This window comes from Rhododendron vialii, chromosome 1a, assembly GCF_030253575.1.
Source record: "Rhododendron vialii isolate Sample 1 chromosome 1a, ASM3025357v1".
NCBI lineage: Eukaryota > Viridiplantae > Streptophyta > Magnoliopsida > Ericales > Ericaceae > Rhododendron > Rhododendron vialii.
In genome coordinates, this window is record NC_080557.1 from 23,471,272 (window position 1) to 23,493,945 (window position 22,674).

A 22,674-nucleotide genomic window follows, 5' to 3' on the forward strand; every position below is an offset into this window, starting at 1 on the left:
AAAGCTCAAACACTCGACATTCCCGGGGTGTTCTTGATCCGTTTCATCATTGGGAAATCAAAAACCAAAAGTAAAGTAACCCGGAAGCCCAGATTGGGGTGTCTACAATAGCCCCTCTTTGACGGCACTTGAAGCACCATCGACTTTGTACAAGTAACGTCAAAGAATTCTAGACACCCCTCAAGGCAATCCAGAACAAAACATACTAGCAAAGTAGACTTGTAAACTTAAGGAACCTGATTGGTGGAATAGACAAGAGGTCCATTGCCGGGGATGGAAGTAGAAGTGGATGAGTGAATCGCCGCTTGTTGATTGAATTTTGACAGGACAGACTGTTGTTGCAGATTTGGACGGGGTAGGCCGTCATTGCTGGGGATCAAACTATCCTTGGCATAAAGCATTCTAACAATCACGGGTAGGTCGTGTCAGGCAGGTTGAATTCCATCTGTTGGGAATCAAAGCCTATCTCCTTATCAAAGACCATCTGAGACAGAGCAATAAGGCTGCTGAAAGATGCGCTTGAAGCTAGACTGATGTAGAGGTAGTCATTTAGGGCAGGCCGAGGCAGACTCTCCTGGGGAACGATTAGTCGTGGATGGGTGGACCATCGAATGATATTCTAATCATCGTTGATGATATGGCTGATCATCGTTGATGGATGGAAGTGGACAATATGGCTCATCGTCGTTAATGATATGGCTGATCATCGCTGAACGGAGACGGACGATATGGCTAATCGTTGTTGATGTTATGGCTGATCATCGCTGAATGACTGAGACGGACGATATGGCTGATCATCGTTGAATGACTGAGACGGATGATATGGCTGATCCTCGTTGATGATATGGTTGATCATCGTTGAATGATTGAGATGGACGACATGGCTGATCGTCATTGATGATATGGCTGATCATCGCTGAGAGGAACGAACAATATGGCTGATCGTCATTGGATGACGGGCAGATTGTGCCACCGTTGATTTGGACGGGCAGGTTATGCTATCGTTGATTTGGACGAGTAGGTCATACCGTCGTTGATTTGGACGGGCAAATCATGCCGTCGTTGATTTTATCGCATCCTGCTATGAGAACAATACTGCAGAAGATTGCATCGCATCCTTTTGATAAACAAAGACTTGATGGAAACCATTCAGGCACAAGTCCCACAAATTGGCCACCTTCCTACTTTCAACAGTTGATATACACAATATGCAAAGGATGTATACTATATGAATGCACAAACTAAAAATGCAAACCCTAGCTAAGGGCGGCTCCTAGGAAGACAACGATGCTTAAAGACTATTACTGAGCCCCAATACTTTACTATCTTTTGCTTCTGAGATGCACGCCCAGACAAAGAGACATTGAGTGGGCCGGTGTGCCCAATTGATATAGTAACGGCATTCGGCCTGCGCGCCCTTTCTTTGATGCGTAGGGAGACGTGCCCCAGAAATATGCTTTGCTTGGCCTTGGGCGGATATGCCCTTGCCGTTTACGAGATTTTCCACAGCTTGTGGATTACAGAAGCTAGGGTAGCAATGTAAAAATTGCATTTTTTAGTTTATTGACTCCCTTTTGAGAAAGTCTAAGAGTATGCAATAAACGATCCGCTAATATCTAATTTGCATTTACAAGCAAACTGAGTTGACACACAAACATGCACAAACTCGCCTAGCTTGAACGAAAAGGAAGAAGAGCCCCCAAATGCTACACGGACTCTTAGACACATGAAAAATAATGAAATTTTGGGCATTAATGTGCCAAAACTCACAATAGCCCTCTTGACAGGTAAAACTGACATTTGCATAAGGTCAATAGCTGTACAATGACCTGTATGAACCAACAAGAACCAAAAAAAAGCATCTCAATGCGATAATGGATTGAAAAACTTGGAAAAATGCCACAAAGACGGACAAAAGACACAAATGATGACTCATATAGGCCCGGACTAAAAGCGATACCCCCGTGTAATCACATTAGATTCATATAACCTGCATGGCATGACAAAACTTGGCAAAAGCCCCTTGAATGACATTCGAAGGCAGTAGCTGACCTCTATTGATTGTTGCTCGAATTGAATACGCGCACACAGGTTTGAGACCAACGCGCATTACTTTGAATAAACACGCGTGAACCTCAAACTAGCGCGCGTGACTATAAATCCATTGCTGTTGCTCACACCAAACTTCGTTGAACTTAGAATAAACTGTAAGCCATTAAGCCTCGCAGGCATTTCGTTCTGTTTTTTATGCTTAATATCTTTTAAGACTTTTGCTCAGCTTTGAAATTGAAGTAGTACTTTGCAATAAGATTGAAAGACAAAAGGTTTTCCCCTTTCTACACAAACGAAGTTTGTCTTCTCCTCGACCTTTATTGACCTTTGATGTGTACCAAAACATCAACCATGGATCTAATCGATAGATGATGACCGAGTCTCAAAGAGAGACTGCCTACGTATCCCATTTTGGGAATCAGGTCAAAACGTAATTCAGGCTGAGGTTCACTCGTGTGTTTTACCTCTCCTTTTATGCTCTAACTTTTGTCTAGAACCGCTCATTCGGGTCTTCGGTCTAGCGAGCTTTCAAATATTGCCTTTACTTTTGCCTAGACTGCCTTTATAGGTTTTTGGTCTAGCAAACTACTCTAACTTTTTCTTGGAACTGCCCACCCTTGGGGTTTTCAGTCCAACAAGCTTCTCTTAGGGAACAGGCTTTTGAATTGATCCATGCTGACCAATGTATTGAATTTTTGCTGTCAAGGTCGATGATCTTTGGCTGCAGCCCTAGATAAAGTAGCTTTGATAACGCAGGATCCAGAGCGCTTTAGCTGAAACACCTTGCTCTGGGCCAATTTTGAACGTTCTAACTTGTGCTTGGCGGAACGCTGTTCTTGCAAACTTAAACATGTTATGTGGCATTAGACCTTCTAACCTTTGCTTTACATGGTTTGGCACCCGGTAACAAAGGGATTTGATGCGTTTTTTTATCTCAGGATTAACACCAGGCATGTCTTTTGAGAGACCGCACCAAGATGTCAATGAACTCTTTGAGCCTATCTAACCGGGCACAATGCTCCTCTGGTGACAGCGTTGAACCATTCGAGGGGTCTACCTCATCTTTCAAGTTTATTGAAAACTACAATTTCAATTAATAGGCTGAGCATGCCTTTCGTCTTCCCTTTCGGCGAGGGAACACATTTCCATGGAGATGATCGCATCGAAATCTATCCCTTCGTCGTTAGCGTCGACACAGTTTATTCAAAAGCAAGCAGAGTACTTAGAAGCAAGATAATGCATATCATAAAGAAAGCCCCTCGGGGTTGCCAAGTACAGCAAAAGACTCAAATGGAAAATAGAAGCTACGACATAGACGGCCGAGAAGCACAAACTCCGACTCAGAGCTAGATTTAGATGACTTGACAGACACTATGTCAAACTCAGATTCAAGAGTGTCAATGCAAAATAGACGTGATTTGAAAATGTAAATTTTATAGTCACCCTTGGCTTCCTCACAGAGAGGTGGGATCTAGAGGACATCAGGCCCAAGCAATAGCACTTCGGCTTCCTTAGCTTCTTCGACCAAACCTACTCGGTGCTCTCTTGAACAATGGACCTCAGCCCGTTAGCCTGCTCCTTTGTAAGCTCCTCCTGCTATCAATCCAGGTGTCGGCAGTGAAGACCTCAATTGCCCAACCTACAGCCATCATGTTAATCTCCGGTTCGAACGGGATGGATACGATTGGTTTGGGTTGGCTTTCTGGGACGATATAGTGGCTAAGGTTGAATATGGCAGAAATCAGGTTGATTTGTGTGGAGGTGATAGATATCTGACCAACAAGAGGGTCAATGTAACGCCCCGAATTTTAGGTACGTTAAAGAAAACATTTTATTACAAAAACAAGGTGAGTCTGGCTCATTATTACATCATAACTCTCATGAGAGTACTTTTATTACACAAGGGAAGGGAACTAAGGTTCCTAACTACAGCTCCGCCTGCTCCTCCATCTGAGCCAGCTCTTTAGCTCCAAAGGCCTCCAAGGTGTACTGCTCACCTTGATCATCTACAAAGTCTGACACATTATACCAGCGTCGCCACCGATATAATATGTCAGGGTCACCAAAAAGGCAACACCGTGAGCTACGAAAGCTCAATAGAAAAATCCTTACCCACCTATCTTAACTTACAAACAATAAGACATCGATTTCCACATGATACGTGTATACACAGCTATAAAAGACAATATCCATAACGCATCCGCAAATGCTATATAACTATCGTTGGTGTCCAAGATTTTCCGAGTTTCTCCTACGCAACTCATCATAGACCGTGTCTCCATTTTCATATACAAATCAACATTTCCCAAAATCTGTTTGTTTAACACACCCAACCTCGGTTCCGCCGTTCCGGGTTCCCGAGTATCCTCACAATGGTTCCGCCGCACCGGGTTCCCATTGGCACACAAAACTTGCATTGCCTCCTCTCCGCGGATAACCAAGCCACATTACCAATGAGGCTACCACGTTCGGCCGCATTGGCAATCTTCACAATGGGCTACCAAGTCCGGCCACATTGTGGTTTTCACAATCCACGCAAAGGGCTACCAAGTCTGGCCACATTATGAGTTTTCATACACACAACGAGCTACCAAGTCCGGCCACATTGCGGTTTTCACAATCCACACGATGGGCTACCACGTCCGGCCACATCGCGGGTTTTCATACACACAATGGGCTACCAAGTCCGGCCACATTGCGGTTTCAAAACACATCTCATCATTATCCACACCCTAGGTGTCATGTTTCTATTTTCTCGGTTCTCGTGTCTCGTTTACATGCAAAGACTTCGCGGTAGGACAAAAGTAAGCATGAGACATTTTAACAAGATCATCCAACTCAATACCACTTATAGCATAACGCCACATGTACGGACGCCCTTGGAGTAAAATCTCTTATGCTTACTCGAAGCACAACGCCACATGTACGGACGCCCTTGGAGTGAAATCACTTATGCTTTATCACACCACAAGTAATACAAGTAACTCATATATGCATACTTATAACCATCTTAAAGATCAAAATACAAATACTTCTAAACAAACGATAAGTTTCTATCTTTCAAGAATCCATTCTTTCCTCTTTTGTCGAAAGTTCAAAATGACACATGTTTATAAAGAGTAAAGACATTCTACTTTCTAACATACGGTTCTACACGTAGAGTTAGGGGGCAAGGGGTTCTACCTTACTTCTTGGCGGTAGGGCGGCTACGGAAAGTACGTCGGTGATCGAGCGGAGTAACTTTCTACGGTATGCCTTCGGGAGCTTCGAAAGAGAAGGTTTCTCTCGAAACTTCTACTTGACTAACACTACTCTACTTTATGGATCGAAGGGTGGTCGAGTGGCGGTTTAGCGGCGGCTTTGGATGAGTTTCTTGAAGAACACAAGAAGAACTCAAGAATAAGAAGAACAAAAAGAAAGAACAAAGAAATTCTAGAGAGAGAAGTTGAAGAATGGAAAGGTGTGAGTTGAATGCTTGGAATGGCTTGCTATTTATAGGCAAAACTCTTGGCTCTCTCTTTTCTCTTCAAGGCCGGCCCTCTCTCTCTCTCTAAGTCTCATTTTTTATTCCAACAAATCAAGGTTGCTTGGAAGATCAAAGGCTAAATGGTAGGCTTGCATGGCTAGGTTAGTCCTTGGATTTGATCTTTGGAAGATTTGTCGGAAGGAAATGAGACAATGGTACAAGATTTGGTCTTAAACAATTGAAAGATGTACAAAGGAGGTCAATGGGGTTAAGATTTGGTTAGGAAGAGTAACCACCAAAGATTTGAAGTACAAGGAAGATCAATGTCAAGGTACACATCAAATCCCTCTCTTTTCTTCTTCCTCTCTCTCTCTCTCTCTCTCTCTCTCTCCCAAGTACACTATATATATAATAATGTACTACAATGCAAGAATACAAATAAAATATAGGTACTTCTGTACTTTGAAACAAAGAAACTTAAAGACTAAGATAAGCACATGTTGGATTAAACTAATAAACTAGTGTACTAATGTACTCTAGGAAGATCAACTCCCCAATAAATTAATCCAATTGGGTACAAAACTCCAATATAAAATAATAAAAGTGTACTTTAAGAATCTTAGGCATTTAAATCCAAGGTACACATAATAAAATATTGGTACATCATCCCATGGGTTTTTAGAAAAGACTAGTTTATTCAAATCCTTGTACTTAGTTGAAAGACCAACCTATTACCCAATGGATAATAAATCCCCTAACTTTTATTGTCCAATAGACAAAAGTTAAAAGGAAACTTTTATATTAAAATAATCAAAGTTGTCCTTTAAAGCATGTGACAAAAGCCCTATATTTAAATATAGGTGTGGTACCAAGTACCCCAATTAAATAAAAGGCTAGGATTCTCCCGAATAAGATAATAATAAAGTACTACTATTAAATTAATCAACAAAGTACTAGGAAATCTAGGGTTTAGATATACCCCAATATTTTAATGTATAAAATCACATGGAAAATCCATACTTGATTATTTAAATAGAACCTTGTACCTTGTTGGAAGATTTGAGCTATTACCCAATGGGTAATAAATTCTCTAGCGGTTAATAACCAATGGATAAAAGAAGTACAAGTACTTTTTATCTTTAAAATAAGATTTTGAAAGACTACATGTACTTTTAGTCAAATATAATACTGAAAAGCTTATTGTCCAATGGAAAAAGATTACCCTAACTTCTATTGACCAATGGGTAAAGGCAAAAGGTTTAAAAGGTTCAAAAGGTTCATCTAGTAACTAGGTGAGTTTGGTTGCTCGGTTCCTCCAAGTAGTTGGTTAGAAACTAACTAAATTGGTCAAGTAGGGTTTCTAGTCGAGAGTTAACCAATGACCAAAATCTAACTACGACGGAAATTAATAAGAAATCATATAGCCACTCAAGAGAAAATAAGTAATTTAAATAAAATTCAAATATTTAACGAAATTTTTACTGACAAAAAATCAGGGTTGTTACAGTCAAAGTTGTATTGAGGCAAGGAGTTGGAGATGACATTGGGCTTTGGTGGAACTTGAACGGTGCCATTGTCAATGAGATCTTGAATCTCACGTCGAAGACGATAACACACGTCAACGGGATGGCCAGGCATTTGGTGGAAGGAGCAAAAGAGGTGAGGCTTATAACCAGAAGGTAGGACTTTTGGCAGGGAAGTTGGGTCAAAGGCTTGAGATGCCCGGATTTGACGAGTTTTTCCATCACCGCGGACAGAGGTGCCTTGGAGACAAAGAAATTTCGAGGTTGGGTTCGAGCCTGATAGCTTTGGGCGTTTTGAACTTGATTGATGTCAGCTATATGATTTGGGGAAGCAGCAGCATTGTCCCCACTTGTAGCCGCATTGGCATAATTGCTACCGCCAAACAATGAGCTACTATTTCCAGAGTAAGCCATCGGCTTAGCTTTTTGAGTAGAGGAAGAAAAGGATTCTCCTCTTGGCAGAACTCCACTTTGTAGCGCATCTTCGATAGCCAGGCCAGATTCGAAGAAGGTCTCAAAATTGGCAGAAGCTTGCGTAGTTACCAGGTACTTGGCAAAGTTAGGTTGGAGATTGCGGGAGGTGATGCGAAGCTGATCTCTCTCGCTTGGGCGCTCAGTCATTAGAGCGGCTTTGGCCCTCCATCTTTCGACAAAGTCTACGAAGGACTCCTTAGCCTCCATTTTGGTGGACTCCAAATCACGAGTAGTCATCTTAAGTTGCGAGTTGTAGCTATACTGCGAGACAAAGGCAGCCCCTATGTCTTCCCAAGTTCTTCTTTTGGAGATGTCAAGCGACAGAAACCAATGGAAGGCAGGCCGAGAGAGAGTATGAGGAAAAAGCTAAGACATGGCCTCACTTTCCACCCCTAGTAGCTTCATGGCAACATGATAGCCTAGTAGATGAGTCTTTAGATCACCACTCCAATCAAATTTGACGAAGTCAGGCATTTTGAACCACTCGGGGAGCCTTGCTTGGGATACAAGCAAAGTTGGTCCAAGTCTATTCCGCCCTCACTGATCTTCTCAGACTTCGAGACAGCCTCCTCCAACTTAGCCATCTTGGCCACGAGAGCAACTATGTTAGGGTTTTGAATAGACCTAACAACAGCAGGGTTCGAATTTGGAGCAGGCACACGAGCCTCTCCAGAGATAGGTTAAATAATGAGACGCCCTGCAAGATTTGGATCCTCAACAAAGACAGGGTCTACATGAACATCCTCATCGTCCTCATCCTCCTCTTGTGGTGCTAGTGGAAGACGAGTGTTGATGAGATCATTCAGGCATGTGATGCTAGCATCTGTCTGAGTGGCCCTCTGTTGCATAGTAGTAATATTGTTCTAGAGGCTCGTGAGCATGGTTTCAAGACTGAGCGGCTGGTCTGTCATTGTAGGTTTTTCAGTGGAGCTTGATGAAGAAGCTGAAGATGGGGGAAGCCGGCGGCATGGCTTTTTGCAAAATCGATAGCGAACCCGACTGTAGGGCGACCAACAACAAACTTGGAGAAGCCTCCGTTGCAACTGGCAGGGAATCTAGCCTCACAAGTCTTTGAACCAGATTCTGAAGACGTTCCCAAGTAGGTTTGGCTCTTCCTTTCGGTACTTTCTTGTTCGGTGCAATGGTTCCAAACTAGATAGTAAAGCAATTGAAAGTTCAGTGACGTTCCTGCAGTAGCAGTTAATTGCAAAAAGAAATGCAATGTGCACGTCATCATCGTCGGTGTTCTCTTAGACTCTATAACTAAAAACGAGTCAGTCTCATGATGTTCGGACGCTGCCAAAATCCTCAGAATTTTTTTCGAGGGTGTATCCTTTGAATAATCGACTAACACTAAGAGATGTCAAAATAGTCTAAGCCTTTGACTATTCCATTCTCGAAGTTTCAACTTTGTTGTCAGAACAACTCGGTGTAGATGACGTGATACCGGAACTAGGGCGGCTTAGGCGACACAGCACCATTGCCTAAACGGTGTATGTGTTGCGCACGATAACCAAGGTGGTATAAGCATCACGGCATTCTCTCCGTTGTTCCTTGTTTTTTGTTTGTAATCTCGATCGAGTATTTAGACAAGGACTTACAAAGTCTTGATTTCCCAAAGTCTTGTTCATCTAAGGACTTTGAAAATTGATAACATACACCATCGAGATGCATGACTCTTCATCGGGTCATAGCAGTGTCCTAATAAGCATAAGACAGACTAGAAAGAGAGACAATCTAGAAGCCGCCCTAAACATGCTCCTACGTAAAACGGTATGTATGTACAGTGCATGCGATAGGGAAAGCAATAACACGTAGATAGTATATGGGGTTAGATGCAAATAGATCTTACCCTGCGGGTACCTATCTTAGTTTGGAGAGTTCTAGTGTTTTGTATATGCAAAGGCCAATTTTGGTTCTTAATAGGTTCCTCGGACTAAAGCCAAGATATACCTCCCCCTGCCCGCGTAACTGTAGAGCAACAGTCGAACGGTAAAATGACTTATCATCATCAAAGGTTGTTGGGCCTTCGGGGTCCCCGGGCTCCGGTAAATCGTGTCGGCTTGCCAAAACGCTCCAACGCAGCTATCCAACATCGATGCAAGTGAGATGCTAAAAGAAATTGATTAATGGAATAGAATCGCAAATTCGCAAATACTGTTTCAAATTTGGCTCTCTTTATTAATCAATACTTAGAGGAAACTACACAAAAGAACAATCGGAAAAGCCCCAGTCCGGATGGCCAGACATGAGGTCCTGTTAAATCACCAATCCTTTCTTTAGCAGCACGAAGCTCACTATTTTGATAGACTTTTGTGGGATTGTTCTCAAGCGTATTAAAATCTAAACATAGACCAATATTGATTCGATATTCTCTAGCAGAGTCGCTACTGTGGGCAACATGCCCTTGGAAAGGATTCCGTTCCTTCCCAAAGCAGGGCCCATAATCGAGGGAGCGCGAGCGCGGATGGCCAGCGCTCGGAATACGGAGTCGCCACTCGAGTTTGAAGGTTCGACACCCAAGGAACCGTATTTCAAAGCACTTGCCATGCTGTTTGATTTGAAAAAGTGAAAACACCAGTCCGTCATAACCATATCTGGGTTCAGGAGCCAGGTTAGAGGAGGGGAAGGGTTTTAAGGCACCCCTCTCGCCCAATTCGAAGATCGGTCTCTACTTAGGCATTTGCAAAAACGTTTGCGATTCTGTTTGATTAATCAATCCTTTAGCCATTTAGGGCGGTAGAACAGTTTAATGGGGATTAAAACTGTAACAATTTGCAAAATGTGATTGATAGCATGGATGCGAAAGCAGTTAGAATAGGATGAAAATAGACTCCTGTGGGAGTTTAAACAGACTGGAAGGCTGCTGTTTTGGAGTGACATGCGCAGGTGGAAACCAGCATGCACTGAACAAGTCCTGCGCGCGCCAATACAAGACATGCACGCGCCAGTGAGCTCAAACCCACATCTCTTATTCTCAAACCCTCTGGGCTCTGGAAATGACTAATGCACACCCAGGACAAACCAAGCAGTTTACAGGCAGCATAATACACAGTTAAAGGCTGAAAAGCCCTACTAATTAACAAAGTACCCCATAAACAGTGTGGGGCGAAAATAGAGGTCTAAGGCCAAGTTACCCATACAAGGCCAACCACTGGTCAGAGACAGACCGACACGTGCATATGGCTCCCCAGCGCATGCATGTCTAAACCTTTTAACCAGTATTTGGTTTACATGTTTCTGGGTTCTGGTACATGTCCAAAAAGATCCCAGAGGTACTCCATAGCAGCAGGAATGAATATTTAACTAAAGCTAACAGTTTTAACTAAGGAAAGCAGTAAACGAGTTTTTAGCATGCTTAACAGTGATCCATATACAAAGTAAAACATAAATAATGAGACACCGAACCCCACGCAGACCTGCGCGCGCAGCCACATAGTGGCGCGCGCTTGTTCCTACCACGACGATTTTTGAAACCTTGCAGCTTTAGGGTCAGGACTGGTATTGATTACCAGCCTTGGCCCTGCCAACCCCCCGTAGGGATCAGAACAGGAAAACTATAGGTGTGCTATACCTAGATTGAGTTTGAACGGATGACTGAGCTTTGAGGTTTGAGACTTGAATGAGGTGTTTGAGGATTGTTGAGTGTTTAGAGAAGGAAGAACAAGCTATGTTCTTGGGATTAGGGTTTGTATGTCACCCAATGTGTGTATTTTTGTTGTGCCCTGGCACGCGCGTGTCATACCAACACGCGTGTGAGTCAGCAGTCAAGCTTTGACTGTTGACCACACCTGGCAGCTTAACCCGTGAGCGCGGGCTTGGGAGCAGCGCGCGCGTGTACCACATTTCACGCATTGGTTAACGTTCAAGCTTTGACCATTGACCAACACCTGTCAAGTTGATCTGCGTGTGGGTTTTTGGCTTTTGAAGTGTCTTCGGCTAGATTAGGTTCAAGGGTTTTGCAAACACTCAAAGCTCAAACAATTCCCGGGGTGTTCTTGATCCGTTTCGTTATTGGGGAATCAAAAACCGAAAGTAAACTAATCTAGAAGCCCAGATTGGGGTGACTCTACAATCCATACGCTACTACTCAGCTCGCTTGCATCAATACACATCCCAATCCCTCCTTAGACGCATCACATTATACGAAGTAGCCAACTTCACGTCCGGGCACAATCAAAATCGGTGCGATGGTCAACCTTCTCTTCAATTCCTCAAAATCCCCCTCACACGAGTCACTCCAAATGAAACGAGTCCCCTTACGCGTTAGTCTAGTCATCGGTGCCGCTAGACGAGAAAAGTCGAGAACAAAACAATGGTAGTACCCGGCAAACCCCAAAAAGCTTCGAATCTCAAATACGTTCTTCGATCATTGTCAGTTCATAATGGACTCTATCTTCCTAAGGATCAATGGACACACCTCCCTTCGAAACCACGTGACCTAGAAATTTAACCCCGGGTAACCAAAACTCGCACTTACTAAGTTTGACGTATAAACGGTATTTCCTCAAGAGTTCAAGAATGATGGTAAGATGAGTTTGGTATTCCTCCTCCATGGATGAATAGATAAGAATGTCGTCGATGAATACAACCACAAAATGATCGAGGTAAGCACAAAAGATACGGTTTATTAGATCCATAAAAGTAGCTGGAGCGTTCGTCAAACCGAATGGCATCACAACAAATTCGTAATGACCATAGTGAGTACAGAAAGCGATTTTAGGAATATCTTCTCTACGAACCCTTAATTGGTGATAACTGGACCTCAAATCGATTTTGGAAAAGCAAGTGGCACCTCAGAGTTGATCAAACAAGTCATCGATTCTTGGCATGGGATACTTATTCTTAACTGTCATGCGGTTGAGCTTATGATAATTGATACACAAACGAAGTGAACCATCCTTCTTTTGGGCAAACAAAGCCGGTGCTCCCCACGGTGAAGTGCTAGGACAGATAAACCCCAAATTTTCTGACTCCTGCAGTTGAACTTTCAACTCTCACAGTTCGGCGGGCGCAAAGTGATAAGGGGGAATTGATATAGGAGCGGTGCTTGGAAGTAAGTCTATTGTGAACTCGATTTCTCTTTCGGGAGGCAAACCGGGTAACTCTTCCAGAAATACATCGGGAAACTCGCGAACTACTAGGGGTTACTCCTCACGTGTAGACACATCCTCATCTAATGTTAAGCTCACCAATATAAGGTAAACCGACTCTTTTTCCCGAGACCCACATAGATACGGTTCTAATAGGTCTTGACGCTCCCCATGGAATTCAAAACAAACACCGTTAGGTGGATATATGCAAACACGACGCTTGAAACAATTGATCGTAGAGTGGAATGTAGATAACCAATCCATTCCCAAAATGAGGTCGAACCCCGACATATCCAACACGATAAAGTCAAAGACAAAGCGATGGTCACAAATAACAAGCTCACAATCTTTACAGATATGATTTAGAGATGACTTTCCCCCTAATGGTGTCTCAACGATCAACGGCGAATCAAGATTCTCGGTGTCCAACTCCGATGCATACACAAATGATGCAGCAATGAAAGAATGCGATGCTCCAGAATCAAAGAGTACTTTAGCAAAAGAGTTGAATAGAAGGAAAGTACCGCTTACAACAAATGTCTCTGGAGCCTGAGAGATAGAAGGTGAAGCATTGGTGTTGATGTTGAAAACACGCCCCTAGGTACCCTAACCCTGCACAAGGCCTCCCCTCTTACCGGAACCATGAGAAGGTGTGGACGAACTCGCTCCCCGGTCAACCTTAGAACTCAGAACTAATGATGTCTGGCAGAAATGAGGCTGTTGTTGCCTCTGAACACCTCTGAAGGACTGCTGGCCAACACTACGCCTTGCCCCCGACTGTTGTACCGAGCCCGACTCACTACGCGCTCCCACCCCTTGAAGGAAACTCCAAGCACGATGATCCGTTTTACCGCAATTATAACACGCCTTAAGGAGCTACGGACACTGAGTACGGATGTGCCCGGGTTGATTACACTTGTAGCACACGGTTGAAGGTCTAGACAAGGCACCCCGAGTTCCCGAAGAAGTAGGCACCCTAAAGTTGGATTGGCTAGATGCTTGCTGAGATGGTTCCCTCTGTCTCTTCCATCCTTGACTCCCAAAATTGCCCGAAGAAGAACACAAACTTTCCATTAGTTGCCTTGGTTCCCAAGCCCTAGCATTTCGTTAAGCCTCCTTCGGAATTTCAACGCTCCTCACACACTCCATAACTTTGGAGAACTTCATCTTACGTTGGGCTATCACCATTCTCCTCACAGTGTTATGCAACCCCTTCTCAAACCATCAACACTTTCTCTCCTCCGTCGCCACCAACTCTGGAGCAAAATGAGACAAGGATTGAAACTTATGCACGTACTCTGAAACGGTCATATTACCCTATTCTAGCTTCTCAAATTGATCTCTCAGATTTTCACATGAAGTTTTCGAAAAGTATTGCTCCTCAAAGAGCGCCTCAAACTCAGCCCATGTCAAATTTTCAACAACCCGTTCATTTGCTTGAGCCGCAGTTCTTGCCACCCTCCTCGCATCCTTCCTAGATTCTAGGATAGATTCCCACCACTCGCTGGCCTCCCCAACTAGCTAAACGGCCACAATACCTACTCTGATGTTGTCTTCAGTGATATTGAGAGCTCTGAAGAGTTAACGGATTTGAGCTAGCCAGTAGTCAGCTACCAAAGGGTCGCTACTAGTCCCATCGAACATCGGTGGATTCCTACAGCTAAACTCTCGCATCACCACCTTGGCTAGATCCTCGACATTGGCCCTAGGAGTGGTATTCAAGAGATTTGCCGCTGTAAGAGCCACAACGAAATCCCTAGCAAACGGATTCTGAGCATTCACCACTTTCGAATTTTGTCTGGCCCCCGACCCTGGATCTCCACCCGAATTCTCCCCTTGCTGACTAACCTTATCCTCCAATGGCACCCCTCGGCCACAACGATGGCCACGGCCACCCCGATTTCCAGCCCCACCTTGGCTAGCACGCGTTCTCGAAGGCATCTTACTACATGATATAAAAAAGAAAAACTATTAACCAAGGTCTAATTACTATGAGGTCTAAGCCCCAACTTCCCAACACGGTTACATGAAGGTTAGTCACACAAGAATGCACAAGTTATGTTAAAAAGGCGCGACGATTTGAACCCATGAGACGAGACACCTCCCCTCGATCTCTACATGTTCTAAACCTATGCTCTGATACCAAGTTGTCACGCCCTCGATTTTCAACATAAATATAAAAGGTTTCTATAAATAAAACCTCACATTAATCCGTACAATACCTAAAAGAGTTAGACATTTCCATTTCCATAGTCACACTTCAACCTCCCATAGTTTCCAAAAGATTACATCTTTGGCTCCAAGACCCAAATCAACATAAGTACTAGATATCAAAAAAGAGTTAAGAGTTTACAATACTCCTCAATCAAAAGATTTATAAATAGAGTTACAAATACATCTTCCAAAAGAGATTTACAAAGATGACTTAGTAACTCCTTTATGTTAGCTTTCAAAATAATGTCCACATCCAAGCACTCCAATCATGCAACTACTGCCCCGAGTTAGTACCTGAAAATGATGTAAGGTTTGAGCTATACTAGCCCAGTAGGAAACTCTAATCTAACAATGTATATTCATGAAATGTAAGGATGATCACATGATGAACAATGGCAACAAGATTCGATGAATGGGTAGTAACAACAATCCATAATCCAACATTTCGTTTTCAAAACCAACCATATGACTCGATGAGTAACCTTTTTAAGTACCATGTGTCCAACCGTGTCTCGTACAAGTGTCTTGAGCCGTAGCTCCTACCGAGCCAATTAAAGGACTCCGATGTCTTCTGCCAGGCACCTTACCCATTGGGAGGTCCTGAAGTATCCGATACGAGCATATAGCTCCTACCGGGCCAATTAAAAGACCCCGATGTCCTCTGTCAGACACTCACCCGTCGATTAGTCCTGAATGTCCTCATCGTGTTCGTAATGTTTCAAAATCCTTTTATCATCATGTTCATACAGTTCAAACCCAACTTTGATACATTATGTGTTTTTGTGAAACCATGTCCAAACGAGCGCTAAGGTTATGGAAATGTTCAATGAATTCATTAAATACGAGTAATCAAGTTAAGGGTCACTCAGGAGGTGTTTGAGTAGGTTTGGAAGCGGCGAAACCAACGAGATCTCATCAGTAAACAAGCGAAGCAAAAAGGAACCGAGAAGGTGAGAATGAAAGGGAGGGGAGGAATATTGCGTAGAGGATGGAAGAAGGGGTAGGGGGAGATAAAAACACACAGGGGAAGGAGGGAGAAGAAGAATAGCCTATGACAAAGAAGTAGAATCGCCTTTCTAGAGAGAGAGAGAGAGTGTGTGTGGTTTTGGGGTTTGTTATCTTAGGGGGAATGGTCACGTTATGTGGAGAAATGAGGAGGCTTTGTTGTCTAGGTTTTTTTTGCATTCCAACCCATATTGAACCTATTTTTAACCTATTTTTAACTCATCTAAACCCATTATATGTAAAACCCCTAATCTTAATTATAATTAGAGTTTGATTATGTACTATGTTTTGAGTCTATTATGTGAGTTAGGAGTCTATTTTACTTGTTAAATGAATTAGGGCACATGATAGACCATGTACCCACACACACATGATAATCTTTCTTGAAGTCTGATAAAACAAAAGAGGCGAGAGGTTCTAAAACTTCTACGTTGTTCCTACCTTGTATCTATCGTTAACGTAAAGAGAGAGAGAGAGAGAGAGAGAGAGAGAGAGAGACAGAGACAGAGAGAGAGAGAGAAGCGGTAAGAGAAGAAGAAGGGAAAATTAGGGAAAAAACCTGTTGGCTTTGAATTGAAGACTTGACTTGGTAATTTATGCTTCTCCTCCTTGATCACATGTTAGGGTAGTTGAATTCCATGTCTAAGTGATGAATTTTATGGGTCTTAGTTTAATCACAAGTTGAATTAGGTATAACTCCTGAAGAAGCTCAAGAACCCTAATTGAATCCCTTGAATTTCATGTTTAGATCTTACTTTGATCCATGAATTTGATGTTTCTAGAATAGCTCTACTGTATCTACATGTTTAAGTATGTTTTGTGAAGTTCTGGAGTTGGTTTTGATGTGCATTGAAGGGTTTTAGGGTTGAAAATTGAAGGAGGAATAAGATGAATTTTTCTGGAAAATCTGCAGAATTGAATCTGCCTTGTTCTTGAGGAATTTTTCTCACCAACTTCCCGACCTTAATATTTTTTGATATTTGTATTGAAGATGCCTGTATGTGTCTACTTTACTGTGTAAAATTTTCAGAACCTAACTCAAAATATGGAAAGAGATAAAATTCATTAACCGACCTGCTGCTCTGGTATCTGCAGTGCTGACAGCATCGTCGCACTTTACGGAAACGGTCATATTTTTCAGCTCAGGAGATGAAATTGCGATCCGATTTCTGATTTTGAAACTAGACTCATAGACCTAAAAAAATGCATGAAGATTTTGTCTTAGTTATTCCTGTTTAAAGACAGATTTTAAGTTGAAGTTATAACTGCAACTGTTTTCACTAGGCTAGGTATCTAACTTCTTCAATTGTTCTCAAATGTGTTTAGGACCTCATTTAAGTTATATTTATGCATGTTTAACAGTTTTTAATTGTGTTTCCATTGCCTAATTATTTTAGGAGGTTCGGGTGACACGTAGATACGAGGTGAGTGATTTAATACTTAAATTACATGATTTTGAATTTGTTTTCTTTAATGAACTTATTTGAACAAATTTTATGAATTGTGTACTCCATGGAATAGCAATGGAAGGTGGACTTATTTGTGAAATATTTGCGAATCTATTTAATGGCATTCCCAACGTCCGGTCTTGCTAGGGGACGGCTTAATGGCTAGCAAGGGTGTTTGAAGTTGGTGTGTGTTTTGGGATAATGCGTAGATGTCTGGCTTATCCACTACCGGGGACGCCTGGTAGCTTTTGAATTTTGAATAGCGGAATGTGCATTATATTTGGCCTATGGATTTGAGTTCTTGTTTTTAAATTGGAAATTGACTTCTACACTCCCCTTTTTATCACATACACTCCTTTTTTTGTCTTTATTCATGTGAATTTACCTTTTTACCCCTTTCATAAGTTCACTTTTTTCACACATTAAGGGGCAATAGAGTAAATTCATACCAAATAAAGACCAAAAAAGGAATGTATGTGGTAAAAAGGGGAGTGTAGAAGTCAATTTCCTTTAAATTCTATCAAATTATTTTGCATTGTCCATGGAAGGCATGTGAGTTATGTATTAATCATTCACACGAGCTTTGGCTTATGTATTTTCTTTTCCACCTTTCAGGAAGTGACGCATAGGGTGGCGTAGTGTTTTACTTTTGGATGTGTCATATTTCTTTTTGGAAACTTGTATAGAGGAAATTATGTTTGTGGACACTTAGCTTTGTACATGGTTTGTTAGCTTTTGAGTTTGTAGGTTGTAAGTAAGCACAACGCTGATAGGCTTACTTTTGGTTTGTAAAACCTATGTAAAACTTTGGTTTGTTATCAATAAAAAGCTGACTTTTGCTTCCGCTGTTAAGTTTTAGTCCCTTTTGATCATCACTTGTTTAGGTGATATTTGATTTGAGATTTGGCCTTAGTGAGAAATCACTGGCATTTGTCATAATTAAGACCTCAAGGGGCGGGTCAGGGTCGTGACATAGGTTTTGGTATCAGAGCATGAGCAATATGTTAGGACAATGAGATGCACGGTTAGCAATGACTCACACACAAACCCTCAGAGCTTTAGGACAAGTGAAGTCTATGTGCTAAGTGAGCCATATTGAATGCTATGCTATGAAATTGTTAATGTGATTGCTATATGACCATATGTGCATAATTTATGTGATCCTAATTTGATTTGTACAATATGAATTTGTCTCTTTTGATTTAGCAAATGGAGCATCAGGATATTCCAGAGGGGGCACAACCTCCACCTCCAGATCGGGTGGAGAGAATGGAGCGGATACTTAAGGGATTACTTGGGGTAGTGAACCAGCAGGCCCAACAAAATCATCCATGGCCTATTGTGATGGGAGAACCTGCTAGAGTTGAGCCGATTAGTATCAAAGATTTTCAGAAAATGAAACCTCCGACCTTTGAAGGGGGAATTGATGGGCTAAAGGCTTACAACTGGGTTCAGGGTATGGAGAAGATATTTACGATTCTTCAGGTTCAGTGTCCAGAAACACACAAGGTGGATCTTGCTACCTACAACTTTGAAGGAGAAGCTCACCGATGGTGGTTACAACAAAGAGAAAGGGAACAGAACATGAATTGGGCTCGGTTTAAGGAGATATTTTATGAGAAGTACTTTCCACAAACTTTGAAGGACAACAAATGTAGTGAGTTCATTAATTTGAAGCAGGGAGACAATATGACAGTGTCTGAATATGATAAAGCTTTTACTGACTTGAGTCAATTCGCACCACACATGATTTCGACGGATAATCTTAAAGCAAGGAGATTTGAGGAAGGTCTAAAGGATGGTCTTTGCAAGCCAATCAAGATGCTCAGGCTGCCAACATATACGGATGTACTGAATGTGGCTTTAATGTCAAAAATCGATAATAAGAAATCGAACACTTCTGGTAATGAACAAAGGAGACAAGTTGGTTATGTGCCGCCAAGGAATCAGGGAGGCAGCAATCCGTATAAAAAGCAGAATACTGGAACATCTGGGTGGAGTCAAGGTAGTAGTAGTGGTGGAGGAAATCAGAACTGGCCATGTTGGAAATGTGGTAGGATACATACCGGGCAATGCTATCGAGTTGCTGGAGTGTGCTATAAATGTGGACAGATGGGACATTTGATGAGAAATTGTACGAATGCACCCAAGCCAGGATTTGTGGATAGACATGCGGCTTCAATGGGTTCGGGGACTGTGCCAAGACCGACAGCCACCACTAGTTCAGCGCAAAGTTCAGGAACAAAGTTGAATTCAGGAAAGAGGCAGGGTAAGATGTTTGCAATGATGCCAAGAGACTCTCGAAACACAGATTCAGTGGTGTTAGGTACTCTCCGTATTTGTGGTCATTCGGCTTATGTGCTTATTGATTCAGGGTCTACTCATTCTTTTGTTTCTATGCAATTTGCTACTAAGCTGACTAGACCACTTGAATCACTTGATCACAAATTGCTCGTGTCACAACCTATGGGTAGTGATGTTATATGTTCTACGGTCTATAGGGCGTGTGATATATTAATTGGAAGTGTGCATTTGCTAGTAGATTTAATTCCTTTGAACATGGGTCATTTTGATGCTATCTTAGGAATGGATTGGTTATCTTCCAATTTTGCTACTATAGACTGTATTGCCAAAAGAGTTATGATTCAAATACCAGATAAGGGAGATATTACTTTTGAGGGAAAAGCAGTGGTTTCACTGCCTTATTTGATATCTGCCATGCATGCTCGTAGATTGATAAATAAAGGGTGTCAGGGTTATCTGTGTTCAATTCTTACTATTGAATCTGGAGTAACTACCTTGCAAGATATTCCTGTTGTGAATGAGTTTCCTGATGTATTTCCAGAAGATTTGCCTGGTTCATTGGTTGACAGGGAGATAGAGTTTGTAATTGACCTTGTTCCGGGGACTCAGCCAATTTCTAAGACTCCATATCGAATGGCACCATTGGAGTTGAAGGAATTGAAAGTCCAATTGCAGGAACTACTTGACAAGGGGTTTATTAAACCAAGTATCTCGCCTTGGGGAGCACCGGTCTTATTTGTGAAGAAGAAAGGTACAATGAGGCTTTGCATTGATTATCGGGAGTTGAATAAAGTGACTATCAAGAATAGGTATCCACTTCCGAGGATTGATGATTTGTTCGATCAACTACAAGGAGCGAGGGTGTTTTCTAAAATTGATCTTCGATCGGGCTACCATCAGTTAAAAGTAAAGGCAGAGGATGTTGAAAAAACAGCATTCAAAACGAGGTATGGACATTATGAATTTTTGGTTATGCCTTTTGGAGTTACTAATGCACCTGCAGCCTTTATGGATTTAATGAATAGAGTGTTCAAGTATTATCTAGATGAATTTGTTGTTGTATTCATTGATGATATACTTGTGTACTATAAGACTCCGGAATAGCATGCCAAGCACTTGAGGATGGTTCTACAAACACTACGGGAGAAGAAGTTATTAGGCAAACTGAAGAAATGTGAGTTCTGGCTATCTAGTGTTGCATTTCTTGGGCACGTGATTAGTGGAGATGGTATTACGGTTGATCCACAGAAAATTGAGGCGATAATAAATTGGCAGAGGCTGACTACTGCAATAGAAGTCTGCGGTTTTTTAGGATTAGCTGGATACTATCGGAAGTTTGTCAAAGACTTCTCCAAGATTGCAGGTCCATTGACTGAATTGACACGAAAGGAAGTACCGTTTGTGTGGACTAAGGAAAGAGAGAACTGTTTCTTAGAGTTGAAGGAACGGTTGGTGACGGCGCCAATTCTAACCTTGCCATCGGGGACAGAAGGATTTGTGATTTTTAGTGATGCTTCACATCGAGGTTTGGGCTGTGTTCTGATGCAACATGGGAAGGTAATCGCTTATGCTTCGCGTCAACTGAAATTGCATGAAAGGAATTATCCCACACATGATCTGGAGTTAGCGGCAGTGATCTTTGCTTTGAAATTGTGGCGACACTATCTGTATGGGGCGTCATGTGAGATTTATACGGACCATAAGAGCTTGAAATATCTCTTCACGCAAAAAGAGTTGAACTTGAGGCAGAGAAGGTGGCTTGAGTTGATGAAGGACTATGATTTGACGATTCAATATCATCCGGGCAAAGCAAATGTGGTTGCTGATGCTTTAAGCCGAAAATCTTCAGGTGAGTTGTGTTATTTACTTACCTCTCAGCGAGAATTGATTAGAGAAATGGAAAAGTTGGAACTACAGGTTTCTATTCATGGCACTGATGCTATATTGGCTGCTTTTACTGTTCAACCTATGTTATATGAAACTGTTAGGCAAAGACAACGGGATGATGAATTTTTGAAGGACATTATCGAGGCATGGGAAACTAAACCTAAGGAGGATTTCTCTTTTAGAGATGGTGTGCTGAGATTTCGAAATAGGGTTTGTGTACCTGATGTACCAAAAATTCGAAGACAAATCTTGGAGGAGGCTCACAAATCCAAATTTGCAGTGCATCCTGGAAGCACCAAAATGTACCGAGACCTTAGGGAGGTGTATTGGTGGCCAGGCATGAAAAGAGAGGTGGCCAAATATGTTTCTCAACGCTTTACTTGTCAACAGGTGAAAGCAGAGCATAAGAATCCAGCAGGATTGCTTCAATCATTGCCAATACCGGAATGGAAGTGGGAGCACATCACAATGGATTTTGTTGTGGGGTTGCCGCGTACTCAGAAAGGTAATAATGCGATATGGGTAATTGTGGATCGCTTAACAAAATCTGCTCGCTTTTTGCCTGTAAATGTTTCATTTAGTTTGGAGCAGTTGGCTGAACTGTATATTAAGGAAATTATACGATCACATGGTACACCAGTGTCTATTGTGTCAGACAGGGATTTGAGATTCACTTCTAATTTCTGGAGGAGTTTGCAACAGGTTATGGGCACAGAATTGAAATTCAGTACAGCTTTCCATCCACAAACCGACGGTCAGTCTGAGAGGGTTATACAGGTTTTGGAGGATATGTTACGGGCTTGTGTTTTAGAATTTCAAGGGAGTTGCGAGAAACATTTGTCTCTAGCAGAATTTGCATATAACAATAGTTATCAAGCGAGTATAAGTGTAGCACCGTACGAGGCACTATACGGGAGGAAATGTCGATCGCCGATATGTTAGACTGAAGTGGGAGAGAGGAGACTAGAAGGACCGGCTATTGCTGACGAAACTACCGAAAGGATTCAAGTAATTCAAGAAAGATTGGAAGCGGCGCAAAGTCGGCAAAAGAGTTACGCAGATTCGAAGAGGAGACCGTTGAAGTTTGAAGTTGGGGACTTCGTGTTTTTGAAAGCATCGCCAATGAAGGGAGTGAAACGGTTTGGAAAAAGGGGAAAGTTGCAGCCAAGGTATGTTGGGCCGTTTGAGGTTTTAGAGAAGATTGGGGA

The 22,674-nt window shown here is 42.2% G+C and overlaps 1 protein-coding gene across 1 annotated transcript; it reads left to right on the top strand.

Moving 5' to 3' along the window:
* The first annotated feature begins 14,634 nt into the window (after positions 1–14,634).
* On the top strand, positions 14,635–19,823 carry LOC131329702 (uncharacterized). Its single transcript, XM_058363032.1, has 3 exons — positions 14,635–14,640; positions 18,482–19,768; positions 19,818–19,823. Exons 1-3 carry the CDS (start codon positions 14,635–14,637, stop codon positions 19,821–19,823), a joined length of 1,299 nt encoding a protein of 432 aa, XP_058219015.1.
* Positions 19,824–22,674: the final 2,851 nt, after the last annotated feature.